The 10,099-nt window shown below is 34.6% G+C and overlaps 1 protein-coding gene across 2 annotated transcripts; it reads left to right on the forward strand.

Moving 5' to 3' along the window:
- Window positions 1-1,214: 1,214 nt before the first annotated feature.
- On the forward strand, window positions 1,215-8,647 carry LOC147396439 (DDT domain-containing protein PTM-like). 2 transcript variants are annotated; one of them, XR_015181212.1, is made up of 3 exons: window positions 1,215-1,459; window positions 5,909-6,533; window positions 8,376-8,647. XR_015181212.1 is itself a non-coding variant. In XM_086452877.1 (3 exons), exons 1-2 carry the CDS (start codon window positions 4,713-4,715, stop codon window positions 6,327-6,329), a joined length of 705 nt encoding a protein of 234 aa, XP_086309003.1. In that variant the 5' UTR covers window positions 2,727-4,712; the 3' UTR covers window positions 6,330-6,533; window positions 8,376-8,647. The 2 variants fall into 2 exon arrangements, 1 of the variants encoding a protein (XP_086309003.1); XM_086452877.1 differs by lacking the exon at window positions 1,215-1,459 and adding an exon at window positions 2,727-4,996.
- Window positions 8,648-10,099: the final 1,452 nt, after the last annotated feature.

The raw sequence follows: 10,099 nt of genomic DNA on the forward strand, positions 1-10,099 counted from the left end.
TGTGTTCGAAAGGGTTTTCCTAATCGTAACGTAGGCTCTAGGGTTGTTTTGATGTTAGGGGTATTTTGGTAATTTGATCAATTTTTAGTAATTTTTATCGTGAAGCTTCTTTTTGTTTGCAAGATGATGATTTCTATGTTTCTGGAATCGTATTTTCTTAGCGTAGCGTGGTTTCTTAGGTTTTGTCAGTTCGAGATACCTCATCCGAATTTCTGAAATATTTCTGGTAACAAAATAAAGTAATGGAAATAACATCCATCATTGGGAATCATTGCGATCGGGTTGACGAGTTGATTAATCAGGCGAATGCAAAAATGGGGTGTCTACAGTGCGTCTTACGATTAAATCTATCTTCGATTCTTTTAGTGATTCATGTTGTATTATTTTGATGTTTTAATGGTGGATTCTATGAGGATTCTGTGAAATTGATTTCCAAATGTTGAATTAGATGGTCAGATCCTTGAGAAATCATAGCCATGTAGAGTGTAGATTGGACTTTTGTTATAGGAAGCCAGCATTTGTTCTTGAAAAAAATCTAATTTAGTCATACAGGAAGTTCAAGAAGTTCAATTATTATTATGCTTAAGGTTCACTTTAAATCTTTCACACTTTTCTATTGATTTTTGTTTAATTGCTTTTAGCGAATTGGAGTAGATTTCTTCTTTGTTGGTATTTATCTTAAATCTCTGTAATTGTTCAGGTAGACAAGATGACACGTTTGAGAGACTCAATGCTCTTTTTGAAAGATTCATGAATCAGCCATTAGCTTTGGTTGGCAGGTCTTGAATATGGAACTCATAGAGGTAAAATCTTTTATTACAAAATCTACTTAAAAGCTTTTTTTCCCCCTCTTTTTATCTGTTTTGGCTACGGTTCTTATACTTTTCTTTCTCTAATTGTTCCCTCAAATTTGGCCTTGATTCTGTGTAATTGTTCCTCCAATTTGGCGCCTGACTTCTGCCCTCAATCTTTCATTATAAAATATGAATGTACACACAAAGGTTTCCTTGAATATAGTAATCAATCAACTGTCCCTGCACTATGGAATTTACTTTTCACAAGTGAGCTAGTACTCCATTAACATTGTTTGTATTTCTTTTTGCAAATTTACAATATATATCATTGTCTGTATTTCTTTCTGCACTTTTGATGCGGACATACTTTGTTTTTTCTATGTTATTCATGCGGATTAATTCTTGGGTAGCTACCAAATAGGTGCACCGTGTACTGGTAGACATAGTTTCTGCTTATGCAAATTCGACACCGGGTCTTGGAAGATATCCTCCATTTAAGAGATAGATAGTTATGCATTATATGGTTGGGAATTTCCATCGATGCTTCTTATTTTTGCTGCATTGGATGTGTTTAAAAACGAATCAAAGAAGATGGTGGTTGCACTAGTTGATATGGAACGTGCTTTTGTTCCTCCCCAACACTTCATCCGTTTAGTGCAGAGGAGGTATGCTCAGTAATTATTTGTTTTATATATATATATAAATCCAAACTATTTCATGATAATATCTCCTTGATTTTTTATTTTTTTTTAAGTCATTCCATGTCAATAGTTTAGTGTTGACATGATCCCAATTGACACAGATAATTGTTCCAGGATTTTTAGTTATATTGACAGGGACCATCTAACATACCTTAAGCCACGTTAACACATAACTCCTAAAAAAATTTCACAAGCTTTCCATAACTTTCTTGGTTTTTGTTCATTTGATGATTGAGTTATTTGAACTTATCATTCCTTTTGTATTGAGATCATTTACTTAAATGGTAAAATCATAAAAAATAAAAAATAAAAAAATAAGGAGAGTTCTAGGGAAAAACATTTCTCTTGAAATAATCTGCAGAAGAAAAATCTGAATCTTGGAATGATTGGAGTGGTGGATTGAATGAAGAAATATGAATGTGAGTTGTTCCTTTCGTCTTCTGTACAAGATGCGCCAAAGAGATGTTAAGGCTTTTTGTTTGAAAGTGGGTGCACTTAATGAAAATTCAAGGACATTGATGCAATTTTTATTCTTTGTTGTTGTTGTTTAAGGTGGTGTACATACGTCAGATTGTAGGTGCAAATAGAACAGACATTCTTATGTATCAATACTGGCCTACTAGCTGGGATTGGTGCATGCCTTTCTAGAGATCCATTATCTAGGGAATCACCAATTAAATCTTAATCACATTAGACACCAAAATTTGATTAATACTGAGTGTTTCCCCCATAAGGGTCACTTTCTTCTGCTTTTCTACCCATTACTAAGAGATCACACATCAAGATTTTGTTCAAAGAAGTCTTTCTGGGGCATAAATATTATACAACCAAGGTGCTTTATAGCACATATAACACACACAATTCTATTCTTGTATACCTAATAAAGATCTTCATATATAAAACACACAACACTAGAACACCAACAACAACGATAAAAATAGATTGTTTAGTTTACGCTTTCTTTTTTTCTTCAACATTTACTTACAGTTGCATTTTCACGTGTGGAAATGCTAGAAATGAAGTAGCAAGGTAATGATACAATCTCTGCTGAATCTCAACTTGTACGCTTTGTCATCCAACCTCCTTCCTTGTTGGGTGTGCTTGCTTGGCAGGTCAAACAATCCATTATAAAATATATATATTTTTTGTTTTGGAGGGGAGATTGCACGGGGCTTTTACCTGGGTTCTCCTCTCCTCTATTGTGTGTGTTTTCCTTCTATTTTTACTTCTATGATATTTTTGAATTGTACATCAACAAGTAATAGGTTGTTTGTTATAATAATGCTCTATGAAGAATTGGCAAAGCATGATAAACACTATTTATTTCATAAAAAAGGAAAACAAAAAGAAAAAGAGTAAAGTACATACAAAACTAGTTCAAATTCATTTAATTATACATTTTTTATATATATATTTGAACAATTTAATATTTTAATTCACATGTTTAGTAGACGTGATATTCATGGTTACTACCTCAATCTTAAAGTACTTGGTTAATCCTACATATCGGCGAAAGAATTTATACTTTTTAGCACACTAGTTACACATACATGTTTTCTATCATTTGGTTGAGATATTTTATGTATCCTCAGCATATATATAATCCCTTTTATTATTATCTCTATTAACTAACTTCATAAGAGGCTGAAGAGTATACACTTGTAGAAACAACCAAATTGGCATTTTTTTTAAATCCTGTATAGGTGTTCTGCCAGGCATTGCCAACTAGGCTTCTTTGCTAGATTGGACTCTCGAGGGAATGCAGTATTGTATTTTTTTATTTAAATTGGGTTATTTTATTTTGCAGCATTTGATATTTGCCTCTATGAGGGATCCTAATATCGTGGTGTTCTTTTGTGGATTGTGTGGCTTTATTGAAGTTTTTTTTCCTTTATAGTCTGATGTAGACGAAGTATATTAAAAGTTCTATGTAGTTTATTTACTTGGTTTGTGCCTCCATCTCACACGCACTACTTGGGTTGTATTTCTCTTTAAGCTCTTCAATCATAGTTGTTCTAAATCTAGTCTTAAATAGTTTATGTCAGTCGATGTCCAGCATTGTTACCTAATTGGTAACACTCCATTAAGAACTTTATTAAACACAAATCTGATTGGAATCCGATTGGATTGTTATTTTTAATTCTAGACCAGATTTAATGTGATAATTATTGGTAAAATCTATGGGTATTGATGCCATGGACCTGGGTTCAAAAGGGTTCAGCCCCCATGAGGGAGCCAACCCTTCACCTAATCAATCACAAAGGTGGTTCTCCCACTATCTTTCACAATTGGTAAATTTTAAGTAGGGAAATAGTGTTGTATGAGTTGATACGATTGTGCGATCCTTCTATTTTGGGTATTTTATCACTTTTGTTGACCTTGTGCTTGTGTTTTTATTGTAATTTGATGTCCATTTGTTACTTTCACTATGATTAATTAACTTCTACCTGAATTGCTTAGTGATGCTTTGGTATTCTTTAATCTTCTACTGATATTTGTGTACTTAACTAATGTGATATTCTCAAGTCAACTTATCTCTATATCATAAGTTCCGTGGTGAATGAAAATGTAGATTCATGCCTTCGTTTGAGCATATTTTTTACAACAAATAACCGTGCAATAGTATTAAGTGAGATGTATGTAAGTTGTCATCTCTGTTTATTGTTAGATCTGTAAAAAATTGTAGCCAGATAATACGTTCTGTTTTGTTGCTCTAGGTTCCAACAATGGCGTAATTTACTTAAGTAGAGTTTAAGCAAGCACATCAATTCTGAATTGTCTGCATCTAATCCATCTATATTCCAAGCAATTAGATGCATATCATCTTCCAAGCTATTCATTGGACCATCTGTTCTTTGGAATCCATAGACCATCTGTTCTTTGGTTCTTGTTTTCTTCTTCTATATGGAAATCGACTTTGAGTTGGTTTAATAGGATTTTACCTCGGCAATGTTCGTTATAGTTGGTAGCCCTTCTTTTTTTCTTCTCTTTTTTGTATCCTTGAGCATATTGGATATTTTGTGTTGTGACAGTGTTTATTGGGCTCGTTGGTTTTTATCTAAATAGTTTTTTGTAAGCAGATTTAATCTCGTATTGAGCTCTCTTTAGTCTCTACTCTCTATGAGTTTTGGAACGTTGCATTTGTAATATCTACTGTAAAGATAAACATATTAGAAGCTTAATCTAGTTGTTCCTTATTGACTATCCATTATGATGAATGGATGTTGCTAGTGTTGATCACGATGGGAATACTGATGAATGCCGGCTCTATGGCATGGATGGGACCTTGCTTTGTTGTGATGGATGCCCTTCGATTTATCATTCCAGATGTATTGGTCTAGTCAAAGTGCTTATACCGGAAGGTTCATGCTTTTGTCTTGAGTGTACAGTTAGTAAGATGGAGCCGGATTTTAGAATTGGAACAGGTCTAAAAGGAGCGGAATTCTTTGGCATTGATCCATATGGGCAGGTTTTCTCGGGTATCAACAACTACTTACTTGTGTAAGTCTTTCAACTTGTATGCTCTTTTTTACTTGTTTTGTCTTATTCTTTATGATTTTGCTGGAATACTGGATGGTCCTTTGCACTATTTCTGAGCATTGTTTATTTGTAGTTTCTCTCACTCTCTCTCTCTTGTGTTAAATATAAAAATTTATTGATTAAGAAGTCAACAAGAGGTTGAGGTGGCTCCCAAACAAGGAAAATAAGAACCTGAAAAAAAAAAAAAACACGCACACAAAGGCCAATGGCCACAAACAACCCCAGCCAAAGCCTGTTACAAATGCATAAAGAGTCCCACTTCAACAAAAAATCCTCAAAAAAGACTCCTTTGAAATCTTTACATATTGCTCCAGTGGTAGCGAAGGCCCAATATCTTTAAAATCACATCTTGAGGAGAGTTTTCCTTTCCATGAAACACGTTTTTGTCCCTTCTCTTTCCATAGCCTCCTACACATGGTAATTGGAAGAATAACCCATAAGTATCGTTTCCTATTGGAGAAAATATTGTGAGTCCAACCAAGAAAGAGGGGAAAGACTGGAAATCTGCAATAACCCATAAGTAGAGTCTTTTTCTCCCTCTCTTGATAAGCTAAAATTTTATTAAGGAAAAAAAAAAAAGGGTTGTGTATAAAAACTTATCAAAAGAAAAAAAAACAATCGCAACCCCCTAGTTCGCCTCCAAATTACAAACGTGCTCCCATCTAACAACAAAATCCTAAAAAAAAGTCCCCTTGAATTCCTTAAAATAACAAACCTTTGCCAGCATGGATAGAACAAGTTCCTCTCTCTCTATCTCCCACCCCAAGGCAGCATGACATTTACTATGAAGATTGCAGTTTTTTTTTTCTTCTTCCAATTTCTCTAAGGGGTCACCACTGCTTGTTTATGGTGCTTTGAAATTAATGATTGCAGGGTCAAGGCCTCAGTCAGTGAAGTACAATCTACTAGATACTACAATCAGAATGACATTCCAGAAGTCCTGCGAGTACTTTCTTCGTCTATACAACATGCAACCTTGTACTCAAGTATCTGCAAAAGCGTTTTACAGTACTGGGAAATACCTGAAGATACAATAGTTTTAGTTGCATTAAAAGAAAATCAAGTTTCTGAGGCTCATGCTTCATCTAACCCCAGGAAAATCGTCTCTGCAAAAAGTGTGCTTCAATTAAAAGCATTCTCATCAGCATCCATTCGTTTCATTTGGCCAAATTTAGAAAAGAAACTAATGGAGGTCCTAAGGGAAAGATGTGGTTGGTGTCTTTCATGCAAGGCTCCTATTACAAGCAAGAAAGGGTGTTTATTAAACATGGCTGCCTCTAATGCCATAAAATGACTAGCAAGGATCCTTGTTGGCCTTCGTTCCTTAAAGAATGGAGAGGGAAATCTTCCTGGTATTGCAACATATATTTTATACATAGAGAAAAGTTTACGTGGTCTCGTAGTTGGGCCCTTCTTAAGTGCAAGTTACAGAAAACAATGGCGTAAACAAGTTGAAAATGCTTCAACTTGCACTACGATAAAGTTTCTCTTGCTCAAGGTAAAGTTTTCCTTTTAAAATGCTTTTCATTTTGTCTACTTTGTTCATACTTCTCAGTATTATTTGACTTCTATAAGTTGCGATTGCAAAATAAGTATTGTTTACTTGTAAAATGGAGATCATCGTTGAAAGTTTGTTTACATCATTTGTTATTGAGTACTCCCCCTACCCCCACCCCACCCCCCAATGCATGATTGAGTATGTTTTGATACCATGTCATTTTTAGGTGTGTGGATAGTTATATCCGAAGTCTTTGCTCTCTGATAGAGGTGGTCTTGAGTTGATGCATATCCTTCATTTCATTTGTTTTTTTGGGTTTATCATATATGTATCAAAAGTTAGTGAAATCGAAAATGAACGCACTTGAATTAGTAAAAGCATGGCTTTACATAAAAATGAATGCTTGCTTGTATCTTGAATCTTTTTAATGTTACACTATCACTTCCACAAACCATTATGATGGTTCTGCTCTATATCTCTTGGTGAAACATTAATTTCATTTACCAGTAAGGCAGTGATTGATCAATTCGTTGTTACCATTTACTTAACGGTTGTTCTGCATTCTTCCTTATAGATCATTATTCCATGTACACAATTTACTTGAAACTTCCACTGTTTAAGTGCCAAACTTCCAAACCTTTCTTGTCGTCCAAATGCATTACATATTTGCACACATCCCTGGAATTCTGGAGAATAGGGGACAACTTAAAGAAAACATTATTACAATTCCAGCAGCTATTGTTTTTGGCCATCCTAGATACATGTTTAGGTGTCACCACAATTTTTTGCTATTCGAAAATGCTGTTTATTTAATTTTTTTTTTTTTGCAGTGTTATTTGTGAATTCTAGAAAGTAGTTCCAAATGCAATTTATTGCATATCTCAATATAATTGATCATATTTGCTTATGTAATTTTCATCACCTGCTATTCAGGATTTACTCTCTCATTTTCAGTATTAAGGAACTACACTCGTAAGTTATAATTTGTAAACTAGGCAATTGATGACAATCTCTTTTAAGCACTTGTTGCTCCAAGTGCCTTTTTGGGCTAGAGTTAACTTCTATTTAATCTCTATGATAGAATATAGTACATTAGTAATGATTTTCTAAATAAGTTTATCTTTTCACTTGGTGCAGTAACATCAGTTATTATATACATAAGATCCATATATCTTCCTCTTTCAAATTTACTAGATTTTGCAATCACTAAGCAAGCAAGCTAGTGGTTAGTAGCAAGCTAGCACCTTGTACTAGATTCTACAACCAAAGTATTCAAATATAATTGTATAACTACTTGATGCACGCCTTTTGAAAATATAGTCCTTCTCAACCTTTCTGGTAAAATCTTTGTAGTGCATCTGATCCTACATGATTTGATTTGTCATTTGATATGAGGAAGTTAGTTCGGTTATCCATGACCTTGGATCTTTCTTTATGCTATTTATAGAGTAGTTTCTTCCTTGTTTTTCCCGAATTGGTGAAGAATTTGTACATGTCAATATTAATTAATTTGGACATTTATTGATTAGGCGAAGATCCTGTTTCTTAGATTTCTTGAAATTGGGTTTGGGTTGTTTGTTATTCTCAAATGACTTGTTCTTGTAGTCTCCACTCAAGACTTTCCTTCAATAAGGTTAGTATAGTTCAATTTCTACATTTTGATGATTCTCACATTCCCAACATAGATCCATTGTAGTACTTTAGGCCACTCCCAACATAGAACCATGTTCTAGCATTTTTGATAACATAATTCTTATTTTTTAACATTTGTGAATAAAATCTAGTTATGTTCTTTTATTACTTTAGGTTGATATCTCGATATATCAAATCTTTTTCGTGTAGGTACGAGAGTGCTATTAAGATTTCTTTCAGAACAGTAGCAATGTGGGGGGAAATCCAAACCTTGAGGAAAGTAAGAGGATGCGATAGAGCGAAGAGAGCCAGAAGAGATCAAGGGCATCATGACCATTTGCTTCTAACTGTGTTTTATATCTAAACAATTATGTGACGTAATTTCATTTGTAACTACCCAATTGTTTCAATTAGAGCTTGTTTAGTAATGAAATTTTAATATATAGTATGAATTTTGAGTTGTTTAGTTTAATTTGGAGCTTGTTTTATGATTTTTGTTTTGTTTGTTATTTTTCTGATTTTTTTTAATTATTATTTCATTTATTGTGATTGGTGAATTAAAGGACCGCCTATTATTTGTTAAACCTCCATATTCGACGGTCATATTCTATGGATTTTTTGTTTGAAGTCCATTCTACAAGAAAATATTTGATAGTCCAGGGCCGTAAAAAAAAATCTACCAGAGAATATTTGACGAGCATATTTGACGGGCTAAGACCATCAAATATGGGTTTTTTTCACATAGTGGAAGCACTTCCATGGAGCTTGGGAAGAAACCTTGAAGACAAAGGAGAGCTAAAAATCTACATAAATAGTTAAAGAGGGAAGTGAAAATCGTGAAAATGAGATATTAGGAAAAAACCAGTGTGAAAACAGGCTTAAAAATAAAGGAAACCGTGCTGGTCCGTGGTCCAAATACGGATAAAACAAAAGTTGATTTATCCGTCCTCAAAGCATGGATTAAATTAGAATTTTCCTATTCGTGTTTAGAAGACGGTTGGAACCAAAGCTAACTTATCTGTGCTTTGAACACGGACGAAAATACAATTGACTTATATGTTCTAAAACCATGGATAGAGGTCCAAGAAACCTGTCATGCTTGGAGCACGGACCAGAAACTTTTAAAGCTTTGGGGACCTTGAATCATCAAATTCCTCTTTCTTTAAAAAATCATCTCATATCCCAAGACCTCAAAATCATGTGGAAAATAATCAGAGCTTTCGCACACTCGATAAATGCAAACAAAGCTCTCACGAGCCTGCAAAATGTATACGAGGCATGTAAGGCTCACCATGATCATAGTGCTCGAATTGAGGCTTTTCAAAGTTCAGGCACTCACTACCGAGCCTCTGGGCCCACCAACGACTCACGTCACTCGAAGAACACTCTTGAGGGGTTCTTTGAACCCCGATCGTACCCTTTACCCATTCACAAGCTCACAAACACTCAATGGGCCTATAGAGGCCCTAATAATCGATATCACTCCCTAGAGGCCTGTTGAGGTCCAAATCATTTACATACATGATCACGATGAAACGATAAAATACGGAGGAATGATAAACCTGAAAATATATATACAAAAGTTTACAATGTTTACATAATGGGCCTAAAACTAATACAAGGTGTTTAATGAATGTTTTGCAAGGTACATCAAAGAAAAATTAAATAAAAGGCGATCCAACATCATCCCGGGATTGAATCTTCAGGATCGTTCTAAAAGAAGATCCAACTACTGCACCTGAGTCAGATACTACGAAAAAAGGTAGACCATGCATCCGCAGGTGTCCCTTGGAATCTGTGAAGAAAAGCTCATCATCCAAGGCAACATCCTACTCCGTAGTCCCCGCAAGACCAGCACCAAGGACAGAGGGTCTAGTGGAGGGGGAAGCCTGAAAAGAAAAACAAAGTAAGTGAAGAGACATGTAGATATATAT

Source organism: Akebia trifoliata, chromosome 8 (genome assembly GCF_017979445.1).
Source record: "Akebia trifoliata isolate Shusen 1 chromosome 8, ASM1797944v1, whole genome shotgun sequence".
NCBI lineage: Eukaryota > Viridiplantae > Streptophyta > Magnoliopsida > Ranunculales > Lardizabalaceae > Akebia > Akebia trifoliata.

Bases quoted from the DNA above. Each gene is read 5' to 3' on its own strand.
- LOC147396439 (XM_086452877.1), top strand. From the start codon at position 4,713: ATGGATGTTGCTAGTGTTGATCACGATGGGAATACTGATGAATGCCGG. The intron at 4,997-5,908 runs GTAAGTCTTTCA...TAATGATTGCAG, and splicing joins ATCAACAACTACTTACTTGT to GGTCAAGGCCTCAGTCAGTG.